The sequence below is a fragment of the Megalobrama amblycephala genome, linkage group LG14, assembly GCF_018812025.1.
Source record: "Megalobrama amblycephala isolate DHTTF-2021 linkage group LG14, ASM1881202v1, whole genome shotgun sequence".
NCBI lineage: Eukaryota > Metazoa > Chordata > Actinopteri > Cypriniformes > Xenocyprididae > Megalobrama > Megalobrama amblycephala.
In genome coordinates this window covers 6,598,841-6,623,038 of record NC_063057.1, presented here as the reverse complement: position 1 = coordinate 6,623,038, position 24,198 = coordinate 6,598,841, and the positions used below count along the sequence as shown (strand labels likewise).

Genomic DNA, 24,198 nt, shown 5'->3' with positions numbered 1-24,198 from the left:
TGAATTATGCCTTGGGGTGGGTTTGCTGTGCAGTGCATCGGCTTTCATGGAATGCAACCTGATTTATATGAGATATTAAAAGAGCCATATGATTGTGATCCTGACAAAATCCTACTCTTTTTTTCTTTTTACACTGTATTAAAACATCCTTCAGTGTGTCTCTACATATGAAGGCCCTGCAATGACATCACTGATGCTGATTTTTGTAACATCGAATGCTGGGCCGCTCGTGTCGGTGCTGACTGGGTCAGAAGGTTCCAGTATTTTGGTGCTGATTTAAGACTTCTTTGCTAATTACACTGTCACTGTTTGGCAAGATGAGTGACAGCTGATGACTACTCAGCGACAAATGTTCAAGTCATGACTTTTAATTTTATTGCTACACACTGCTGTTCTTCTTAGAGCAATTAACCTTCTTGCAGAGTGACAGCTGTCAATCCTAAAGGATTTTATTAAAGTGCCACTGAAGTGCCTTGGAGCACACAGCAATGTGTTGACGTAATTTCAACTGAAACAGGAAGACAGGGCAGGACATATCAAACAGCTCCTCCCCTTTTTTAAATAGCCAATAGCATTTTGTTTATATCACAGCTTGGCCAGAGCTGTTGAGCTTGGTAAAGCCTCAGTTTCCTTCTAATCTCATCCATATCGCTTTAAAATACAGCATTCTGTGCAGAATTCATACGTTTTGTGGTCTGCGGTGACTCGCGCATATGATCAGCTCTGTACTGTCGTGTCTCTAGACTGGAGCAGACTGTGTGCGCTGTGGTTCGCGTGACACTAACATGAAACCAGACTTCATTCACCTCAATGGAAAGCATACACTGTCTGAATCATTCCCTATCCCCTATATAGTGCACTATGTGCCATTCACCATGTAGAAAATAGTAAATTTGTGAACAAGTGGTTGGTTAGAATATTTGATGAGCAGCTGAAGTGCACACCGATGGTCATGAAAATCCGTGATCCATTTTAGCGGAAGTGAGAGACTGCAAGTTTTGAATGCTTATATCTCCTAAATACAAATTTTGTCATTGTTTTGGAACACACCAGCTTATTCGTAACCTTAAGGCTAACATATTCATACTAACAGCTAAACAACTTTAATTTTAAGACATGTCTTAAAGTCCCCCTGAAATCATTATTGACAATCTTATTTTTTATGAAATATTGCAGTATTTATTATAAATGCTTTATCCGTTTACATCATTATTTTTTTAATTCACGAGCCCCCGTAATCTTTAATCAAACTAACTTCCCCTTCTTCTTGACATCTCTTCTCTGATGACGTGTTTACTGCTGCGAGGGCGGGGCAACCTGTCACTCACGTGAGATCGACCAATACTCGAAACCACAACTCTAATGGGACATTATAAAACAAAAATGGATTAAATGGCTGTGGTTTGCTATTAGTTAGAATGTACGTTTTTTAGTTGCACAATTCTATCCCACTAAAATCTGTTGATTTCGAAGTAATGATTAATTTTTGTTCGACGTTCCAGAGGAGCTGAAATAATGTGATTGTCGCTTCTCACACTGCCAACTACAGCGTCACTACAGTCCGGCTTCGCTGTACTCTGTGCGCACCTGGGGAGCCGCGTAACGACGCGCAGCATCTGCTGACGTCCGGACATTGCGCGCGGTCCGAGCATTCTTGAAGGTGCGTTTTCTCAGCATCATCACCGTGACATCAAGAGACAGGCTGCCTCCCGGAAGATAAAAACATCACGCTGCACGAGACGGGGGACGTTATGATCGGCACGCATTGTGGAAGCGCAATATTCTGTAAACTTCCTGCACAAACAGTCTGGGATGTGACAGACAGGGGTGCCATTGCTCTCCGATGACAAGTGGACTGTTTTTACACCATCCTTCTAAATAAGGAAGCAGGGCTGTCAGACATATGACCACCGTCCCGATTTGGGCGCTGCCAGAGTGCCCATCGCATCCCATGATCGCGCACAAGCCGTCCAATAAGGCTCAGCATGTGACCCCCATTTCACACGTGGAGTGAGAGCAGCGTCCCATCATCATCAGATCAGTCCGGCCAGTTCTTCTCGCCGCTTGCAACTTTCTCTCTTTCTCTTTCTCTCTCGCGCTCTCTCTTCTTCCTCCCCCCTCCCCTAATATGATGTCATGTAAGGATGAGGGTGGCTTCTGAGGTGAGATTTCGGTGAGTGGCACTCTCTACACGACCCGAGGCTTCGGAGCTGCAAAACATGGTCATCACCACCTTCTCCACCTCAAGTTGTGTGTCTGCGCTCTCTGCCCGTTCTTCTGCCGCTCTCATCTCGGGCCACCGTCGCATGCCCGAAGTCCTGACCTGCCTCGCTAAATTAAGCCTGCACCGCCATGCCGAGGGAAGAAAAACTAGAAGAGGGGTATTTTTAGTGCCATTAATTTTGACCACGTGCCCCGAAGGTAAACCCGATGGCCATTGCGCAAAGGTTCCTCATCAGTATGTCCTGCGAGGCCAACGCGCAACACTGGCCAAGGACTGCCGTTCTGCTCTTGGGATTGCTCCTAGTTGGGATTGTGTCCTCCAGTCCGCTTCCGAGTTGGACTAATAGGACAACTTTATTGGAGAAGCGATGGGAGAGCCTGTTCTCCCGCTCCGTGCTGGGGATCTCTGGAGAGAGACCGGAGCCGAACTGGGAGAATGACTATTTGCTGGGCATCAAAAGAGTGCGGAGGCTGTACTGCAATGTAGGCATCGGGTTTCATCTTCAGGTCCTCCCAGACGGCAAGATAAACGGTGTACATAATGAGAACCAGTACAGTGAGTTCATGGAATAATGCAATAATTAATTGCGCAGAGCCTCGTCGAGCTTTATTCTTTGTAGGCGACAATTGCAGTGTGCTTGCACAGTCCGCTGTCTTTGGAGGCGAAGACAAATCTATTAAAACACACCGTATCCCTTAGTGCTAAATATCTGCGCGGGCTTAAACATGACATGAATGCTGGGACGGATATAGATGCCAACTTATTTTTACACCGGCTCCTTGCGCGGCCCAGAAGCGCTTAGAACATGCACGACTCAAAGTGTGAGGGATGTTCATCTTTTGGCAATAAACGTAGTAGCCTAGTGGCGCGAGAGAGAGGCCATTTGCGCATCCACAATTGGCACCTGCAGAGGTTCCACCCACCGCATGCCTTGTTGTTCTGAGTCACGCGGAGCCGCTTTATTGTGTGTAACATGCTTGTTCTGTTTGATCAGGTCTCATAGAGATCTCCACTGTGGCCAGAGGAGTGGTTAGCCTGTACGGTGTGAAAAGCGAGCTGTTTGTCGCAATGAACAGCAGAGGACGGTTATACGGAACGGTAGGTGTGCGCAGCTGTTTCCTTTCATTCTGCCAGTGCATCCCCGAAGACATCGTGTGTGTGTGTGTGTGTGTGTGTGTGTGTGTGTGTGTGTGTGCGTGTTAAACAGGTGATGCTTCCATTGTGCGTTTTCGAGTAGGCTAATTGATGATCCATGCATTTGGCACGTGAGGGGGTCGCGCGACTAAGAATAGTGTTTACTGCGTGCATGGAAGTGTGCTGCATTGAATTGTTCGTGCATTATAAATATAATGTGCTCTGGTTTGTTGACGTTTGCAAGTGCTGCACGGCTTTTGCAAATTATTATTAAACGAATTTCAGGGTGCATTAGATCCAGGCACAGCGCCAAAGCAAGCACTAGCAAAAGGTTTATAATAATTACTTGCATTAAGCCTTTAAACAAACGCCTCTTTACTTATTGTTCGCTGGCAGTTGAAATATCGGTTATCAGTAAGAGTAGTCACACATGCGATGCTTAATTGCAGTTTTCATCTATATTTCGTGTACTGTCTAAGAACCCGCACTAAAATTGTTGTGGAGTTGTATGCTTTTACACATTTTTGTTGTTTTGAATTATTAATAGCAGTAGTAGTGACTATAAGTGTGTTATGCATTGAATTATTTACACATAATATAAAGTGCGTCCTCAGGTTTGAAAAGTAGATGAAACACTCGGCTGAAGTTTGGCATACGCAGTGCAACACTGGTCCTTTGGGGCCCGTGAGCACATGACAGCTCTGTCCAAAAACTGCAGGGTGTTTCAAGAGCATCTCCTGGAGAAGCAGAGATAAAGTAGACTGTTCCACAGGCCGGTCCAGCAGTGATCAGTAAAAGAGTTAAAGTGATTTTTAATTAAAAGACCTGTTTGGCCGAGGGATTAGTATATGAGGTTAATACTTCAGGTTAAAGGATTAGTTCACTTCAGAATTAAAATTTCCTGATAATTTACTCACCCCCATGTCATCCTAGATGTTCATGTCTTTCTTCTTTCTTCGCATACATCAAACACGCAAACCTGTAGACTAAACATGTAAATGAACGGCAAGAATGCATTACAGGTATTCGGTTTTTCAGTAGGAAAGGTGTCATTTAAGCGGCCCCTAAAGTAATAATTAACAGTTTTTACAATGAACGTGAATCAATCAAAAATCAACTTTAGCTCGATAATAATTTTCCTGTTGTCACTGTAAAGCTGCTTTGAGACAATGTGTATTGTGAAAAGCGCTATATAAATGAAGATGACTTGACTTCTTTCTTCAGTCGAAAAGAAATGAAGGTTTTTGAGGAAAACATTCCAGGATTTTTCTCCATATAGTGGACTTCAACAGTTACCAACTAGTTGAATGTCCAGGTTCAATGCAGCTTCAAATGGCTCTACACGATCCCAGACGAGGAATAAGGGTCTTGTCTAGCGAAACGATCTGTCGTTTTCTAAAAAACTTAAAATTATATACTTTTTAACCACAAATGCTAGTCTTGCACTGACTCTGCAAAAAAAAGGCTAAAACAATGATGACGGACGATTTTGAAGTTGGAGGAGAAAATGAGATGGAATTTTTTGCTCTACCGCATACTTCCGTCTACATCACGCATGACCTTTCCAACGTGATCACATAATGCGTGGAACATCGCAGAGCTAGTGCAAGATGAGCATTTGTGGTTAAAAAGTATATAAATTTAATTTTCTTTTAGAAAATGACGATCATTTCTCTAGATAAGACTCTTATTCCTCGTCTGGGATCATGTAGAGCTCTTTGAAGCTGCACTGAAACTGACATTTGGACCTTCAACCCGTTGAACCCCAGTGCAGTCCACAATATGGAGAAAAATCCTGGAACGTTTTGCTCAAAAAGCTTAATTTCTTTTTGACTGAAGAAAGAAAGATATAATCATCTTGGATGACATGGGGGTGTCATCAGGAAATTATCAGGAAATTTTAATTCTGAAGTGAACTAATCTGTACTTCAGGTTAATGGTTTTCTTGTAGTCAAGTGGAACCAGACTCGCCTGAAAGTTCCTTTGCATTTTATTGCATTTTCTGAATATGTTGTACCAGGTGTAATGCAAAAATAATTCGACAAACGGATCATTTAAAGTTTTTGCACGCAATTACGTGCAAAACTATGTTGTTGTGAGCAGTGTTATTTTAGTTTTATTAATATTTTGAATTAGTTTGAATTTTATTTTTAGCTTAATTTTTAGTAATTTCATTATGCACTTTTGACATTCGTTTATATATATATATATATATATATATATATGTTTAGGTTTAATTTATTTCCAGTTAACATTTTGTATTAATAATGAATCATTTTTAATTTATCTTAAGTTTTTCAACTAATATTCAACTATATTTAATTTCAGCTTTATTTCAATTAACATAAATGTTTTTAATAGCATTAGTTTAAATAATAATAATCCTGATTATGAGTTCACTAAGTACTTCAGCAGAAGCCTCATTCATTTGTTTGCACTAGTGGCAAAAACGTGCATCTGCCCGAATGCTGGCATTCACATCCCTTCTCTTGTCCTCTTTTCAGGCAACCTTTAAAGATGAATGCAAGTTCAAGGAGACCCTGCTGCCAAATAACTACAATGCCTACGAGTCCTCCGTTTACAAGGGATTCTACGTCGCTCTCAGCAAACACGGCCGACTGAAGCGAGGCAACAAGGCCACCACCGCCATGACGGTCACCCACTTCCTCCCTCGAATATGAGCAGACTCTTGCAATAATTCTTCATTTGCACTGGTCTCCCTGAGAGATCTGAAAACTGACACACGAACCTACAAGGAACTGCAAGAATATCACCAAAATAGTACTTATTCTTTTTTTAATATATGTATATTTGGATAGGCCAGCTTTTTATTAGAATCTATGAATATGCTATCCATCGCTGCTTCTTTCTTTTATATATATATATATATATATATATATATATATATATATATATATATATATATATATATATATATATATACAAACATATATCATTGATTATGGATGTGGAGGCTCTCCCAGCCTTCCTTTCCCTAGTCAGGTGCTTGCCAAGAATCGAACAGACTCTGGGATGGATGATGGAAGTCCTCCTCTGCTTTTTACAGTTTTTTATTACCTCAAAGAGCTACCTAGATGGTTTAAAAGAATGCATGAAGTTACGCAGAGACGAACGCTTGTTTATTTTTAGTTCCGTCTGAGCCGACACAAGCATAACGAGCCCTTATTTTTGTATCTTTGACAGTTATTTTGTTGTTTTTCACGTGCTGTAGGGTTGTGTGAGCACTTAAAAGAAAGCAGATCTCTCTTGCTGCATGTTGCGCTGAGGTGCCTTGGCATTCCCGCACACCGCCCCTTTAACATGCATGCTCCGAACGCCCCGGGGCGTCAGAAATAGGGCTGATATGTTAGCCAGGGCCCCACGGGGACTCTCCCACTAGGGCCCCGGAGAGGGGCGAGGGGGAGGGGTGTGCATCTCTGCTTTACTTTACCTTTCTCTAATCAGAGAATGTCGTATGAGGCGTGAGAACATTGATCGAGAGGCTGCGTTCAGCATCGTCTGCTGTCGACTAAACGTTATCTTTTCTAGCTTTGAGGCTGTGCGTTTTATTTGGACTAGACTTTCTTATGTTTTTGCAGTTGAAACTGAACTTTTTTTATAAAGAAAATGGAGAAAAACAACAAAAAAAAAGTGAAATTTACAGGGGAACTGATGCAAGCGCACACTAAAAATGGCTGGTTCAATTATACTATTGCTTATCACAGGTTTGCCTGAACAAAAGGAGCACTTGAAAATAAGCTTTAAGCATTGCTGTGAATGAGAACGTCTTTGAAACCAATGAAAATACTGTAAATACTGACTGTGCACTGAAAAAGCCAGTAGCCCAGAGCTTTTGTCGCTTGTTGCTAAAGGCACACTGCCATCAATGATGGTATCTGATTCAAGGGAATACGTGCAGTATATATTTATTTATTTTTGCTTCTGGTGCGAGTGTATGTGTGTGTGCACCTGTCCATGTGGATGCCTGTTTGTGCGCGTCTGTGTGTGAATCCTGGTAGAGGAGGGCAGTGCCTGGGCTCTTTCCTGTTGCTGCAGAGGCACTGCAGTGGCACTAGCCGCTGCTGCTCTATGCAAATGTAATTACAGGGCAGACGCTGTGTGGCATCCAAACTGAGGGACGCTCACTGTTTTTTATGATTTTGGTTTGTTTGTCTTTGTTTTCATCAGTTTCTGTCACCAAATGTTGCCCCACCCTGGGGAGGCTTTTTCTTTAAGGCAAGATGCTACGGGCAACAATATTGCTTTTTTACTGGCCCAATTTTGAGATTTTGGGCTGTTTGGCTTTCCACACTTTTGTTTCAGTCTAGGGGAAAGAAGGCATTCAAAATGGATGTTTAAGTGTTTATTTTATTACACTTTATCCAGGGCTTGACATTAACACCCGCCAACCCACCAAACGCAGGTGGATTTCAGCAGTGGCGTGTGACGCAGTCACTCCTACTCGGGTTGAATTTTATAAATATACATTTTTCAATTGTAGTCTTTTAAAAAGGCAAATTGTAAATTATAAACGAAGTGCAAAAATATCGATTTTTCAGAAATATCTGAAACACTTCTAATACTCATTTTCTGCAGAATAGATACACGATACCAGCTGCGCTTTCTCGCTCTCTAATCTCTCCGACAGCGAGTTGACACACAATCCCACCTCCCCTCACTCACTCGTTTTCTCCAGATGAATATTGTTGGTGTTTCAGGACTTGAATTTCGGCATGGGATTGCACATAATTTTACTCATTCATGCAGATTTTGTAAGTGCGCGCACATAAAGCCGCCTCTCAGTACTAAATCGAGTTCTTTTTTGCTGCTTAAACAGTCAAATACACACAAAATAATGTATTCACGTAAACACAGTCAGGTATGTTTGAAGTGAACATAAACAGTTGAGAAAGAAAACTCATGTGTGACAGTACAATGGATCCATGTGTCGGGTCTTAAAGTGACAGCAGCCTAATAAACCTGCTGCCAAGTTATGAGATAGTATCAAAAATATCTATGTGGCAGTTTTCCCCCATGGTATCAATGTCAAAATTGTGGCCAGTGAAAATGCTGAGTGGCCAGTAACTTTGGAAAACCACTTGTCACAGTGGCTGGTGAGCAAAAAGTTAATGTCAAGCCCTAACTTTATCTATTTGCGCCTGTAGATTCAATTACAGTATATAATACTAGTATTACTATTGCTAGTGTATGGACATCTTTAAAGGCTGTGAGTTTTTTCTTCACTTCAGCAGCACTTTAAACCCAAAGTATACTGCGTGAACGCAGGTTGTCGACATATGCACTCAACATGCATATTTCATCTTTGTCCAGTGTCTGCACTAATTTTCTTCAGAAGTTATGCCCGATAAAAATGTCTTTGTATTCTTTTAAACTAAAGGTGCAGCTGTCTCATAACCCCCTCACACAAGCGCTGGTCAATGCAGGCGTCTGTTGTTGTTGCAGTCTCCGGTATTTTGTTGTTGTTGTTCCGTCTCTTTAGTTTCGTTTTCTACTGTGAAACAACAGCTCGGGCCAGTGTTGCCACCTTGTGGAACAACTGATTAGTGCAAAACTAATTCAATGCGCATGTGCGCATACAAAGTATGCGCGGCTTCAAAAATCTGGTGGTGCGCGTACTATTCTGGTGACGAAATCTGCATCACAAGCACTGTTTGTGGACCCTTGCATACGCTTAAAAACCGCAGGATACTTTGGGCTTAACTTCTACAGTTTAATTCCTAACTATATTCTGAACCCCTGTTTACAAAGGGGCTTTTTATGTCTACAACATAAAACAAGAATTTTGAACCTGGCTTAATCCAGAGTTCAGATTTCCATTCTGGAAAGTTGTGCAAATGAATGCGTATTTAATTAGATAATGCCTCATTTGAATATAAACACAACTTTAAGAAAACTTGCAATACAAAAAATGTTTGCAGTTCTTACTGTCACCAACTTAGGAAGTATGGTGAAATCTATTAGTTATTTATTCCCCATTCACCTTGGGTGTCTTGCCTTAAAGGGAAATCAGAAGGAATGACACTATTTTAGAAAGACTTATGGGACACCATGGCCTGGTTGTTTGTTCAATCTGTTTGAAGTATGTGGGTCCTCATGGGTGGGGGTGGAATACCTGAGCAGAGGCCCCGCTGTTGACGTCCCTCTCGCACATAGACGGTCTTGTAAAAGCCACGGTGCTCAGAAGCCTTGAGATTCCAGTAGCACAAGGGTTCTTTCCGGTTTTCTATCCAACTTTAGTCCAAGGTCGTAGCCATGCAGAGGAGCTGAACTGGTCAAAAATGTCCGTCCAAGGTCTCATTTCCCTTTCTCATTATTCCAAAATCACTTTAAATACAGGTCCGTTATAGTCTGATAGCGTTTATTTGGATCCTGAGTTCTTTCCTGCTGACTAAAACAACCATCTACATTCAATTAACATGAAAGCAAAATCATCCCTATTTACTTTTTCCATGCCTGTTCCTGGTCCGTGCACGATTTATTGGTCAACATTATTCCAAAGAAACAGTAGTTTGTCTCTGTATTGTCAAAATGGTATGTAACAGCCGCTTTTCATGACTTAAATAATCTCTGATGGATTTTTTACAGTTTTCACTCAGAAATTCATCACATTACAGAAGTAAAATAGGTTGTAGTTTCATGTTAACTTTAAGCATGTGAAATCACCACAAATCAGACAAATCCAACCCAATCTTGTGGAACAAGTAACTATTTTAAGATATGCCAATTATGTATGAATTTTTAGAAGAAAAAAAGCATGAAGCTTCATCACTAAACCTAACTGTCAGTTAGTCATACAAAAGCGTACAAATGAGATCCTACAAATTCACCAAAACGTAAAATAGTTATGAACTGCAGTCGGATTATGTTGGCCGAATCCAGTAGTAATATAACCTTATTGGGTAATTAAAGTGCTCTGTTATGCTATTTTAAAGGTTCCTAATTTTGTTTTGGAGTCTCCTACAACAGGTTTACATGCTTCCAATGTCAATCAACACTTTAATTTTCTCATAATATACATTGCACGTCACCTAATTTCTCACAGTGTCTGAAACGGTTCGTTCAAAGATTCAGTCTCATAACTAATCAACTCATAACTTCAACTCTCTAATCCCCGTCTTTCTGAGGGCCTACTCTGCTCTGATTGGTCAGATGCCCCAGTCTGTTGTGACTGGTCCACCGCTTAAAGCATGTGTGGGAAACGAAACGGCCATTACCATATCTGAATTTCAGCACCGGAGGCTTCCTCGGTACTTGATGCACAGTGAAACGAACAGTAATGATGGCATCTTTTTTACTGTAGAAATCAGAGCTTGAAGTTTATGCAGAGTGGATTTGCTTATTTCTTTTTGGCTTCAACTACAGTGTTTGAGGGCGGGTCAAAGTAGACGTTGTTCATGGGCAGCCAATGAGGACCATAGGCTGGAATTATGCAAATTTGTTACATTGTTAAGTAGGTATGTAACAGGAAGTGAGACTGGAATTACTCGTTTCAGCAGTTCAGAATTGATTCTTTCTTTTGGGAGACAATAACTTTGGTCTTTTAAACGTCGCAGACCTTTTACATTCACATACGGCTATATCACACACTGCATGAAAAGTAATATTCAAAAAAGCATAATGGGGCACTTTAACTCTTGTTTGCTACTATATTTCATGGAACCGACTCCTTCCTCTAGCGCAGTAAATATATCAAGACAGACCTCTGCAGGATGGACGCAATACTTTAAGGAGACTAAAAAAGGCTAATAACTTCTCGCCTCTGCCAAGCTGCTTGTTTTGTGGCCTCATCTGTCTCATCAAATTCTTCTGGTTTTTCTGCTGTGCCATTGAGGACTGTATTTAGCTGATGTGCCTCAGAATTCCCAGTCCCAGTGAGACTTGTACACGTACAAAAACAATAAAACACATTTATAAGACATAAATGTCACTATTTAATAGCATTTCATACACATTTAATGATGTCAGTGGATCAGCTAACATTTTGGCTTCATTAGAGCCTTATTTTAAATGAATGAATCTAATAAAGATCCAGGATTCATTGGTCTAATAGCAAACTATACTGCATGGTTTAGGTCAACCTATAAAGGTATTTTAATACAGTATGTCTTCTGAATGTGTCATAAAATCTTGAGCACTAATGAAGCATCAAGAAGTGAAATCAGGGAGTCTAATGAGCTGTTTCAATAATTTGTGTCATACACTCTTAGAAGAAAAGGTTCATATATAGAACCTTTTAGGGGTTCCATCATGGATCATTTTATGAATGTTTTAATTCATTTTTAATTGTAGTTAATTCTTCGAATTAAACAGCTCATAAACATACTTTATCACATGTTAAATATGAAAGTATTATACAAGCATTCAAGACATTTCTCCTTATATAGAACCTTTTTGGCTTTAAAATTGAGTCAAGAACCCTAGGGTTCTATATAGAACCCCACGGAACCTTTTTTTCTAAGACTGTGAAGAATGAGCGATGTGCGTGAACATTTGGGAATCGGAGCCTTCTCATCTGCTGATGTATGTCGCTTGGATTTATAGCAACAGCTGTAAAAATGTTTATTGGGCATAGAATATAGACACCAGTTTCCTGGTAGACTCTGGACTCTAAACGCTCATGAGAAAAACGTATGTGCATGAATGACTGCAAGCTGTCACCGTCTGAATCCTCCTCACATATGGAGGGAGGCTTTCGGGAATCTTTGGAGCACTGGGCATTAGAATGGGATGCCAGTTCTTGTCTTTGCAGTGTCTTTGTTTTGAAATGGCTTTGTGTGGCTGATCCTGTTACAGTGAGAGGAGAGACCCCAGTGTCTGAGGGGGGTCATTAATCATTTAGTGTGATTTCTGTGTGTGTGTGTGTTTTTTTTTTTTTTTTGCCACTAGCACATTACACATATATAAAAACAGTTCAAATCTGCTAAGGGGTAATTAAATGTAACAAATCATGTAAAATGTATCATCTTTTATTGGAAAATGAAACAACATTTTCTTTTAAACAACTAGAAGATAGTGATCAAACTACATCACCTAAAATCACCTGTCAAGTTCCCCAATATTACATCAGCATATGAGAGTGAAATTGGACCACAGGGACTCGTCTCAAGATCACTCATTTAACAGTTCATCTATTGCCAAAATTATGAAAAAAGATCAGTCAAGAATAGAAAATTATTGAAAATATACAAATCAGCAATGTCAGAATCAGAATGTGTAATTTGTGCATTAAAAAATGTCTGTCAAAATATAACATACAACTTCCCGTTTCCGTCAGTTGGATCACTCAGTTCCCTGATCATTCCGATTCAATCTCAGCGAGTGAAGAACAAATCTATATTCACGTGTATTATGTATTATGTATGTTATCGTCTCTGACCGACAACATGTTGCCATTTTCTCCCTCTTCTCGAAAAGCAATGACTTACTGTAGTCAAAACATCCGGTAGTTTGGGTTTTCTAGGAAATGCGTGACTCGCTGGACCTCTGCTTCTCGTAAATACTAGCATGTATTGTGCACGTTATTTTTTGACAGACATCAGTTATATTCAAATGATGTGGATTTGAAAACAGATGGATTGTAAGATAATTCTTATTTATTTCTTAGTCAGCAAGTATTCAGTGAAGTGACTGATGCTCATGAGTGTGTTAGGTCAGTGTTTTTAGATCTAATATTACAACTGACAGCCAGGCTAAGCTTTTGACGGACATGATAACATGCGTGAGGGGTGAACTATGTTTGATAAAACATGCCGGAGACATTCTAAATGTTTTTTGCGTAGTTCATTATACTTATTTTACAGAATGAAGTTTATTTTATGGCTTAAATAAATTATTTTGGCTTGTCAGAAATGTTATTCAGCGGATGCAAATGTATTGACTTTTGAAAATCAAGTTGATTTTGCTGGAAAGGAGTGGTTTTGATGCACAAAATTGTCTCTTATAACAAAAATCTTTTATTTAAACCAAAGAAAATGCAGATCCTTTTGTGAATAATAGTGAAAAAATCACTTTTTAAAACTGATGTTCCATTATTACCCTTTAGCAGGTTTTGACTATATATAAAAGAATCTTTTACATAATTTTCAGTCATTCTGCACAATCCAGGATTTTGTGTGGCTGTACTGTGTTTCTGTCTGCTCCTCTTTATAAACACACGTCTCACTCTTGCCTTAGTTATGATTTCTTGCAATGATTTTTGACAGTAGGAAACTGAGGTCATAATCATGTGTTTCTAAAAACAAGTGCTGATGCTATGTATAAATACAGATTTATTGAAAAATATTTTTTTTCTTTTACTTTTCTACGTATGTGCTGTGCACAGCAGTTTAATCATGTTCCTGATGTTAATAAAACTATTTTCTTTTTTTGCCTTTTATTTCATATGTTGTGTGTATTTGTTTAACATTTTAATTATGCTCAAAGTAGCAAGTACAGTGAGCAGTCAGAACTGATTCTTTTCTAGAAATAATCGCCACCCCAGTCATGCTGTCAGGATGTCACACTCATACAGGATCATTTATACAACATGAAACAGTTCAATAAACTACTCTCAAGTATTCATAAACTTCTTCCCTGTCATGGTTATTTGAATTTGTTGTCTTGATTCATATGCATAAATTTAAGCTTGAGAGTTAATATGACATCCACTGGATCCAATTTATCTCTATTTAAATATTATTAGTAATAGAAGTGTCATTGAGCCCTGTAAAGGCACTATATAAATACAACTTACTACTGTTATTATTATTAGTAGTGGTATGGAATGTTTACTTTTTTTTTTAGATTTAATTATTTATCCAAGTTTCTTTGTTTTCTTCACTTGTTTTCTTTGGGTTCCTGTTTTGTTTCCATTTTGAAATTCTAAAATATAAATTGAAAAAGACTAAAGTATTTAAAAATTTAAAAAAAATATATGATAAAGAATAATATAAAGGAAACTAAGTATAGTGATGTCTGGAGGGGATATTAGTTATGACCCTACAAGTTTGATAAAACCACCAAAATATGAGGATATTTAAATATCTTAAATATGAGGGAAGAACAAAACACTGGTTAAGGTTTTTGTCTGACAAAATTATTTGGCAATAAAGGGCAAACTACAGCTACAGGTTTTATTTTACTATTTTACTTTAAAAAAAGCAAAGAAAAACAAAATTCTCTTAGGAAAAAAGCATGCATTAACCACAACATAATCAGTTTTTAATATTTTGTTGGTTCCCTCCTGTTTTTGCATGTGTTCATCATAATTTCTTTGTTTGACCAAAAATGATGTCTGCACAATCTGGCATGTTTCATTGCGTTATCACAAATAAAACAATTGACTACAAGCACACAATATGCTTGCAAAATCTTTAACAAATTCTTAATTTTTTTTAATAAAAGGTGAAGATGTCAATTTCTCCATGCAGGCAGGACATCGAATTTTGGCCACTACTGTTGCTATATAATGAAAAAAATATATATTGTTTATAATAATAATAATAATAATTATTATTATTATTATTTATTCTGTTTTTATTGTTGTTGTTATATTTTATTGTTAGGACAATGTACTTGAATCGGTCCCTGTTCGTGAATGAGGCACAAGTTCCCTCTGCTGGCCAACATGAGGAAGTTCAGATTGGGATCATAGGACAGTTACATTACATTTACATGTATTCATTTAGCAGACGCTTTTATCCAAGGTGACTTAATCTAATAAACTTAAACTATCCGTTCACTATACTATTGTGCAGAGGAGTCAATTAATAGGTTATAGAATCGTAAATACATAAATAAACATAATGAGTTATACATCTTATTTAGCATTTGAGAAACATTGGGAGACCACCAAATGATTCTCTCATGCGAAATAACCATTTAAATGAGCCTAGAGGGACTTGTGTCCCATGAGTTTGGACACATAGAAAGTCAAATTTGTGGCAAATTGACAAACCACTTATGGTTTGCCACTCAATTACCTTCATAACAAACAGAAGGTGGACAAGCCGCCCCCTCACATCCTCTGGCTCTGGGGGCGAGTGTTGCGTAAAGGATGGTGGCGAGGAGTGGCACAGGATGCGTTTAAATAGCCGCGCTCACAAACTTTTACGCATCACAACTTCTTCAGCTCTGCACACTGGTTTTACGCATCGATACTCTGCGCTCTGTGAAGATGCGTTGCGCACTTTCCAACCTGCACATGCTGCACTCCTCCGTCCTTGCGCTGTGGTTCACAGCCCTCCAGGGCTTCAGACCTGCGGATGCTGCCCCCAACCCTTCACCTCTCCTGGGCTCCAACTGGGGAAACCCGCGGAGATTCATCCACCTTCAGACAACTTCAGACTTAAACAACTTCTACTTGGAGATCAGTGCGAATGGACATGTGCGCAAAACTACAAACCGGGGGTCCTACAGTGAGTACTGTTTAAAGATAGTGCCAGTAAAATAAAAGTCAAACTATACCAGTCTGTTCAATGATGATTAAATAAAACAACGTTTTTCATATCAAACAATGCCCTTTATATCTCCACCTTTTAATCTTCTTTAAATCCTGCCTTTCAACAGGTGTAATTTTATTGAAGGCAGAGAGCAGAGACCGTCTGGCAATATTTGGAGTGAAAAGCAACCGATTCTTGTGCATGGATGCTGGAGGGACCCTTTTCACATCTGTAAGTTTCTAATCAAATATATTTGAGTTGGAAAAAGGCAATACAATTGTATAAAACATAATACACAGGTTGTTATTAATAGAGCCCGTTCACACCAAGGACGATAACGAAAAAGATATTGTTCTAAAAATTGTTATAATTATAAAAGAATAGCAGAGTTCGCACCACAGCTATAACCAAACCTGCTATTTTTTTCAGCTGATGAACGATAAAAACATTGACAGCCAATCAGAATCCACCTGACTTGCACAATCCACAAGCGCGCACGCGTTGTGGACACTAATATTGCTAACATTATAACTTATTAATATTGTTATAATAGCCTATAATTATCGTTATTGTTCTTGGTGTGAACGGGGCTTAAGTTATAGAATTGTGACACCTTGCCTTCGTTATTTTACTGTTATATTTTTGTGTCTTTAGGCGGTCTGCAATAAAGAAGATTGTCTTTTTCACCACAAACTTTTGGAAAACCATCGTGACGTGTACTACTCCACCAAGCATGGCATATTGCTTAACCTGGATGGGGCGAAACAGGTGTTTATAGCAGGACAAAACCTCCCTCAGTCATCTCTCTTCTTATCAGAGAAGAACACTGTCCCACTGGAGCGCCTGCAGCACCGCGAGCGGAGAAACCGACAGGTGAATCCGTCAGACCCGCTGAACGCGCTCCGGTACGGAGAGGAGTCCGACTCCAGAGCTGCTCAAGAGGACGATGGGGACTTGGACTTTGAGCCGTCAGAGGGTCGAAACATCTCCAGAGAAACCGTAGTTTCCCCTTCCGATGATGACCCTTGGGACCTTCTTCACGACACGAGCCCCGGCAGTCCCCGGATCTCAGCAGTTGTCGGATAAAACTCTGGATCCTCCATGCAGGTGACTGCAGTGGACTTCGCTTTGCGCAAAGTCGATGCGCCAACGCAAGAGTGTGACTCCTTAATATTTTCATCACAGGTCATAAATAAATGTTTTAAAGGACATAAGTTTCAAAATCAAATTCACGTAGATCTACAGATTCCTTAGGCTGCATTTCACCAAATCTCAAGAACCAAAACCTGCATTTTTTTTCTTTTTTCACCTGCCACCATGAATTTGTCTTTGGTGCTGGACACCACCCGTGGATAACAATTGTCAACCAATAAAGTATTTATTTATTTAATGAATTGCATATGTTTTATTTATAGTATTTATATGGATGCCTTAAATGCAGGGAAATGTTATGGCTTACCCGTTTTACTCGTTTTAAATAAATAAAAGTTTGTTTCTCGATTGAAGTTCTGTGATTTAATTATTTGTGTCTTATTCATCTTCAGTAAACTTAGAAAGCAAGTTCGTTTTTTTTTTTTTTTTTTTTAAATTAGTATTACTATTTTAATTTGCATTAAACAGTGATTCTGTGATTTGTTTGGTTGAACTTGTCCCTCATTGTCAGGTTCCTGTCATTAGAGGTGAATAATGAACTCTCAGAATCAATCTGAAATCTGAGTCTCCAAGAATAAACCTTTCCACACTCTGTTTTGTTTCCAATGGCTGCACTTTGGTTATTTTCGGAAGGAAGGGCCTTACAGAGAGCCAACCTAGTTACACTATGACCTGCTTATGCCAAAGCTCTACAAATAGAAAGAGGATTTAGATTTTGTAGCTGATTTGAGTTTTTAACTGAAGATTTAAAAGGCTTGATATTATTATAACACTGGTAAAATGACATTTTACTGTTTATTATGTAAAAATAATTTGATTTAGGCTAAAATGTACAATTTTAATTTACATTAGAAAAGTTTCTTATGTAAATTTACAGTGGAGGTCCTAATGTGTAGCTATTTCAGTCTTAATATGCTTTTAGGCTAATATTGTGTATTTGTCATTATTTTCGACCTTTTATTTATTTTTTTTATTTAATTTTCCCCCCACCAAAACAGCCTTATATTCTGTGAAATAATTCTAAACAACTTTAAAGAATTTACAAGGAGATGAAGTATATTGTTAAATAAGCAAATAATCTTTTTACAGAAACAACTAGCTAACAACATCTAACATTAAAAATTATAACTTCATTAATTTTTATTATTTGTTAAATATTTACAAATACATTTTACAGTCATTAGAGGTGACTATAATAAACAAACAAAAAAATAAAATAAAAAAAAATAAAATCACTTTTTGTTTGTGTGACGTAATCTCCGCTTCCAAGCTTAGAAATCGTATTCGCAGATTCGACATTTTTACAAAGCGCACAAAGCTTGTACCAATTAAAAAAGGCGTTTCGTCGAGTTTTTAAGGCCATGTAATAATTCGAAAACCACTATTATATTTAATCACTTGCTTAGAGTTGAACTGGAAACACAACGGTAGACAAGCTTTTAGTGAATTGCAAATTCGTATCTTCAGATAGATTTCCGCCGTTTGTTTTCAGGCGGGCTGCGCATCACCTCACATCACAACAACATGCCTCTTACACAAATACAGACTTTCTAGGTGCCCTTTATGTTTTTAACTTAAAGTTTTTTGATTGGTGGTTGTTCGCTGCATAACTTTCAGTATATAGTACAAAAGGTTGTAGAAAAATACTGCAGTAGTGTCAGTGTTTGGTTGTGTAACGTTATTCATAGCGCAAAAAGTGCGATTTTATTCTTTCTTTTTGATCTAAATTATGGACCGGCCTTCCAGGTGCGTATTAACTTTCTCCAAATACGTCCTTTATTACAAAATGAGTTAATCCATGCCTTAGATTAGTGTTGTCATGTCACTTTACATATGTGCTTGCTTCTGTATGACAGCTGTTTGTCTGTGGTAACTTATATGTAGTGACATGTTACTTCCTGATATTTTCATAATCAATCACTTTGAGTTAAAAAATCTGGAAAGTCAGAAAGTCTTTGATACAAGCTGTTTTCTACCTGTCACCAGAAATAGGAAAGCTGTAGACTACTCAGTCTTCCAAGACAATGACGGTGAGACATCTGATTTGCATTAAGGATATCACTCCAAAACGTATAAAGCTATAAAGAACCTATAAAGAACCAATGAAAATGTTTACATGATTTATATGACAGATGAGGACTTTGCCTGTGAGAAACCTCCTCCCAAAAAAGCTCGAACAGCTGTCAGAGACCTTGATTCAGAAAGCAACCGCAAGTCTACAAGTGCATCTCCAAATGAAGTTGTTGATCTCACCAGCTCAGGAAGCAAAAAGAGGTTACAAAAAAGCATCTTACCTTTTCAGAACACATTTTATTACTAATCAGCTCAAATTCTTTGTGTAATTGCAAAGGAAAGGCATTAAAAGAACTGATTGTATGTAATGACTCCGCTGACCCTTTACTCTTGTCTTATTTCAGGACGTTTCTGGATGATAAACTTTATGAAAGAGATTTGGAGGCAGCTTTAACTTTGTCATTGCTGGACTCTTCAAGAACACAAGACGGAGAGCCTACAACCAAAACAGGTGAATGTTCTGGTGTAAGAGTTCATTTCCCTCATTTGTGAATTGCAAAGCTCTATGTTACTGTTGTTTAATGTCTCTTTGTGTTCTGCAGAAGATTGTGACGCGTCTCAGCCTGTTCAATGCTCTCCACCTGTTCTGATACACTGCAGTGCTGATGGAAGCCAATTTGGTAATAACAAAAAAACATGTTTTGTCTGTTTACAGGGTCACAAACTGATTATTTGTACATATATGGAGCTTTATGTGACATTTTCATGCAAAAATCTTCTCTAAACAAAAATCTGTGCTTGATTTTGTACAGTAGGTGACAGTCATCCCCATCCAGATTGTCCTCCAGTGCTGTCAAACTGTAGCATTGATGACAGAAGTTTAGGTAAAGCAGGTTTGTTATTACGCAGATATTAACTTTTGATGTTAACACAATTGAAATTTCATTGTAATCAGTGTGTCAGAAAACTGCATCTCTGGGGCTGACATAAAAAGAGAACAAATGCTACATTTTCTATGCATGTGTACCTCTGTGTTTATTATTGCCCTTGTTTTCAGGACTGAATCTGATCAGCGTGGACGCCTCCCCTCCCAGTGTTTCCAAACAGACTGAAGCCTCAGAAAAGCAGAGAAAACCACTAAAGAAGAAGGACAACAAAGACGATGAGGACTACCAGCTGCAAAACACCCCAGGTAATCTGAGCACCTTCACAATCTTAATTAATGAGGCCATATTATACCTTTTTACAAAGTCTTAAATGTTGATTTTGGGGTCTACTAGAACAAGTTTTCATGCTTGAATGTTCAAAAAACACCATATTTTTCATATATTTGACAGTTTCAGCTCCTCTCTTCACAGTCTGTCAGTAATGCTCTGATTAGTTCCTGTCTCTATGAAACCCCTCCTTCTGAAAAGTGCATTGTGCTCTGATTGGTCGGCTGGATCAGTGTGTTGTGATTGGTCAAGCTCTTCAAGCATGTTTGGGAAATGCCACTCCCCTTACCATAACCGCGAGTTTCAACACACTTTTAATTAACTCAACCAGACCCCGCCCCCTTAGTTTGCACATGCCTTTGCAGACCTTTTTCATACTCCCAACATCACACTTAAAGGGATAGTTCACCCAAAAATGAAAATTCTGTCATCATTTACTCACCGTCAGGTTGTTCCAAACCTGTAATAATTTGTTTCTTGTGCTGAACACAAAAGAAGATATTTTGAAGAATGTTGGTAACCAGGCAGTTTCTGGTCCCCCTTGATGTCCATAGTATTTTTTTTTTATACTATGGAAGTCAATGGGAACCAGCAACTGTTTGGTTACCAACATTCTTCAAAATATATTCCTTTTATGTTTAACAGAATAAAGAACTTCATGCAGGTTTAGAACATTTTGAGGGTGAGTAAATGATGACAGAATATTAATTTTTGGGTGAACTATCCCTTTAAAGGGTTAGTTCACCCAATAAATCCAATGGCTCAGTGAGGCCTCCATTGACAGCATGTTACTGCACCTCTCAAGATCCATAAAGGTACTAAAAACATATTTGAAACAGTTCATGTGAGTTCAGTGGTTCTATCTTAATATTATAAAGTGACAAGAATACATTTTGTGTGCCAAAAAAAACCAAAATAACGATTTCTCAACAATATCTATATGAAGCCAAGTTCAAAACACTGCTTCAGAGCTTTACAAATCGAATCAGTGAATCAGAACACCAAAGTTACGTGATTTCAGCAGTTTAGCCTTTGATAGGAGATTCGAATCACTAATTCGAAACAAAAGATTCATAAAGCTCAGAAGCTTCATGAAGCAGTGTTTTAAAAAATTGGCCCATATAGATATTGTTGAAAATTCATTATTTTTTTTTTTTGGCGCACAAAAAGTATTCTTGTCATTTTATAATATTAAGATAGAACCACTGAACTCACATGAACTGTTTCAAATATGTCTTTAGTACCTTTATGGATCTTGAGAGGTGCAGTAGCATTGCTGTGAATGGAGGCCTCACTGAGCCATCGGATTAATCAAAATATCTTAATTTGTGTTCTGAAGATGAACGAAGGTCTTACGGGTGTGAACTAACCCTTTAAGAAAGCTGAACATGTAAAAAAGCATTCTAGGTGCTCTTTAAACCCATGGATGTGGACTGGCCTCTGCTGCATATGTTTTTAGTGCAGATTCAAAATATGGCATTTATATATGGTTGTTTCTGTTGCAGATTCAGAGAGTGATGCAGACTTCACTGAAGAAGAGGAAAGTGAAGACGAGACATTCACAATGAAGAAGAAAAAGGTGGTGAAACAAAAGACAGAACAAAAGGCCCCACCTCCTGTGAAGGACAAGAAGGAAAAGAAAGAGAAAAAGCCCACGAAAGCTAAAAGCTCGGGTACTTTTTTCCTTTTCCTGTTGTGTTCACACTTGTACTTGGATTCTCTTGGTTCTTTTGGTGTAGACCAAAAAAAGAAAATGATACAAAATGGTGCAAGAATTTCCTCCATCACACACACACAAACAAAGATCTGCTGTGAGGAGACGGCGTTTCTGACGCCTGTACCGAACTGTAATGTGCAGTGTAGCCCCTATGACGAGAAAAACAGGTATGCTTGAGCATTGTGTCCTTTATAGGGTCACATCTTGTGACATCACATCCTGTTTTTGGTTCCTTTAGATGTCTTTGGTCGGTGTTGCATTCATATACCTGTCGAACCTCACCAGAGTTCATTTGGAAGCAAACCGAGACCCCCCTAAAAAAGTGGGTCCCGGTCCACTTGTTTACTGCGCAAAAGGGTTCTGATGACAACATTCACACTTATTCAAATGAACCGCACTAACAGAGCAATCGCACCAGAGTTCATTTTAATCGAGCCAAACCTGCCAAGTGTGAACACACCCTAAATTTTACTGTCCAATAAAAGACGTCACACTAACATCTATCTTCTTCTGACAGCTCCCAGCCCAACGCTATGTCGAAGTCCAGCTGCTCCTGTGTCTGGACTGAAGAAGACGCCCAATACTCCACCTGTCTCTAAACCTGCACTCTGCTCCAGTCCTGCAGGGGGCAGACTGCCTAAGTGGAATCCCCCTGGTGAGACTGCAGGATCAAATCATCAATGCAAAGTTGTCGATTTCGACTGCCTAATACAAAGTGCTGGATTTGTGGTCCTGTTGTAAACTCTTTCTGACTTGATCTCCAGGTCTGGTTGGCCGAATTCCCGGTGCATCCCAGAATGCATCTGTGAAGTCTCCTGGACAGGGGCTGCGCTTAGGACTTTCCCGTCTGGCTCGAGTCAAACCCCTTCACCCTAATGCTGCTGTGAATTAAACAGACTAAACAAACAATGTAATGAGAAGCTGCACAGCGCTTTTTGGGAACACTTAATCCATCTTTAGGTTTCCATGGCAGAAAAGAAATGGTAAAAATGGTCTATTTTCTGACATTTTTCCATAATTTTAAGGCCTTTCATCCCTCACTTACAGTAATATGTAGGGAATAAATTACTTTTTGTTGTCACTGTAATATTTTTGAATGTTTTTGTGTGGTGTTTTAGCTTTGTAAATATGCACTTTTTGATGAACATTAAAGACTGTGTAATATGTTAAAATCTGGTTTTCCAAATGGTTTTTAGATTTTTATGCACATTAGTTTATTTTCCATCAACCGGTTAAAATTTACAGCAGCGCATAAAAATTGGGTCTCATTTTCACAAACAAAAACCACAGACAGGCTGAATGAAAATATAAATTGACTCCCTGACAGTAGATGGCGCTTATAGAACAGCAGAAATGGAGCCATTTCCCTGTTAACAGCTGCGCACAAAGCACTTGTAAACTTGCACTTGCAGTTATAAATACAAATTTGTGCTTATGAACAAAAAAAGATATTTTGACTTATGTCAGTAACCGGTTGATGGGCCCCATTGACTTCCATAGTGTTTTTTTTTTTTTTTCATATTCTTATTAATATTGATTTCCCATATTCTTCAAAATATCTTTGTGTTCAGACATTCATAAAGACATTCATACAGGTTTGAAACAACTTGAGGGTGAGTAAATATGACAATTTTCATTTTTGGGTGAACTATCCATTTTAGTGGACGCTTAAGCAATGTCTCCCTCTAGTGGCCAAAACGAGACATGCATGGAGGAGAGGAACATTAGAGAAGCTCTCCTTGCCAGTCATCTGGGGTGGAGCTTTAATTTTGTAAAGCTTCTTTGAAACATGTATTGTGAAAGTTCTATGCAAATAAACCTAAAAAACCAAGTCACCCATCACTCTGCAAACAAAAGGTTTAAACAGCCTGTGTAAATTCTAAGAACTCTTGTTTGCAGAAGAAGGGTGTTTCTATACAAATTAATGTTACAATACTCGTGTTTCAATACTGCAGGTTATGTAAATACTCAACTGCATCAGTTGATCATATCTTTGGGTATATTCACTGTGCCTGATAAATACTGATACATTGAAATGAATCAAAAACACATCACATGAGAAAATTAAATTTTTAATTATTTGAAAACTTATTTTTCTGTATCAAATGGACATTTTAGCAAGAGATTATTTGCAGGTGTATATTCAGCCTGTCGTCCAAAATGGACCTGTTTTTCTTTATATTTATTAAGTGTTAAAGGACTGTAGTGCCAGACTGGTTCATTTTACTCAATAATGTCTTTGAGGTTAAGAAAGTTTGGTAAAGTGAATATTTTCAAAGTTGTACCAGGATTCAGTGTCCTGGT

At 38.6% G+C, this 24,198-nt stretch overlaps 3 protein-coding genes across 5 annotated transcripts; all 3 read left to right on the top strand.

Annotated features, from left to right (window-relative positions):
- The first annotated feature begins 1,205 nt into the window (after positions 1 to 1,205).
- fgf6b (fibroblast growth factor 6b) lies at positions 1,206 to 10,448 on the top strand. Its single transcript, XM_048154812.1, has 3 exons — positions 1,206 to 2,779; positions 3,219 to 3,322; positions 5,863 to 10,448. Exons 1-3 carry the CDS (start codon positions 2,431 to 2,433, stop codon positions 6,037 to 6,039), a joined length of 630 nt encoding a protein of 209 aa, XP_048010769.1. The 5' UTR covers positions 1,206 to 2,430; the 3' UTR covers positions 6,040 to 10,448.
- Positions 10,449 to 14,941: 4,493 nt separating this feature from the next.
- Positions 14,942 to 17,581, top strand: fgf23 (fibroblast growth factor 23). Its single transcript, XM_048154805.1, has 3 exons — positions 14,942 to 15,774; positions 15,926 to 16,029; positions 16,453 to 17,581. Exons 1-3 carry the CDS (start codon positions 15,534 to 15,536, stop codon positions 16,882 to 16,884), a joined length of 777 nt encoding a protein of 258 aa, XP_048010762.1. The 5' UTR covers positions 14,942 to 15,533; the 3' UTR covers positions 16,885 to 17,581.
- A 688-nt stretch (positions 17,582 to 18,269) lies between these two features.
- Positions 18,270 to 23,066, top strand: LOC125244645 (RAD51-associated protein 1-like). 3 transcript variants are annotated; one of them, XM_048154788.1, is made up of 10 exons: positions 18,270 to 18,696; positions 18,937 to 18,980; positions 19,083 to 19,224; positions 19,368 to 19,474; positions 19,569 to 19,643; positions 19,776 to 19,856; positions 20,021 to 20,155; positions 21,683 to 21,850; positions 22,412 to 22,549; positions 22,659 to 23,066. In XM_048154788.1, the coding sequence occupies exons 1-10, from the start codon at positions 18,680 to 18,682 to the stop codon at positions 22,784 to 22,786; spliced, it is 1,035 nt and encodes a 344-aa protein (XP_048010745.1). In that variant the 5' UTR covers positions 18,270 to 18,679; the 3' UTR covers positions 22,787 to 23,066. The 3 variants fall into 3 exon arrangements, with proteins under 3 accessions (XP_048010745.1, XP_048010744.1, XP_048010747.1); XM_048154787.1 differs by having other exon boundaries at positions 18,271 to 18,696; positions 19,566 to 19,643; XM_048154790.1 differs by having other exon boundaries at positions 18,275 to 18,696; positions 19,566 to 19,643; positions 19,776 to 19,847.
- The last annotated feature ends 1,132 nt before the right edge of the window (positions 23,067 to 24,198 follow it).

Bases quoted from the DNA above. Each gene is read 5' to 3' on its own strand.
- fgf6b (XM_048154812.1), top strand. From the start codon at position 2,431: ATGGCCATTGCGCAAAGGTTCCTCATCAGTATGTCCTGCGAGGCCAAC. The intron at 2,780-3,218 runs GTGAGTTCATGG...CTGTTTGATCAG, and splicing joins ACATAATGAGAACCAGTACA to GTCTCATAGAGATCTCCACT. The intron at 3,323-5,862 runs GTAGGTGTGCGC...TCCTCTTTTCAG, and splicing joins GAGGACGGTTATACGGAACG to GCAACCTTTAAAGATGAATG.
- fgf23 (XM_048154805.1), top strand. From the start codon at position 15,534: ATGCGTTGCGCACTTTCCAACCTGCACATGCTGCACTCCTCCGTCCTT. The intron at 15,775-15,925 runs GTGAGTACTGTT...GCCTTTCAACAG, and splicing joins TACAAACCGGGGGTCCTACA to GTGTAATTTTATTGAAGGCA. The intron at 16,030-16,452 runs GTAAGTTTCTAA...TTGTGTCTTTAG, and splicing joins GAGGGACCCTTTTCACATCT to GCGGTCTGCAATAAAGAAGA.
- LOC125244645 (XM_048154787.1), top strand. The intron at 19,857-20,020 runs GTTTGTTATTAC...CCTTGTTTTCAG, and splicing joins CAGAAGTTTAGGTAAAGCAG to GACTGAATCTGATCAGCGTG. The intron at 21,851-22,411 runs GTACTTTTTTCC...TTCTTCTGACAG, and splicing joins CACGAAAGCTAAAAGCTCGG to CTCCCAGCCCAACGCTATGT.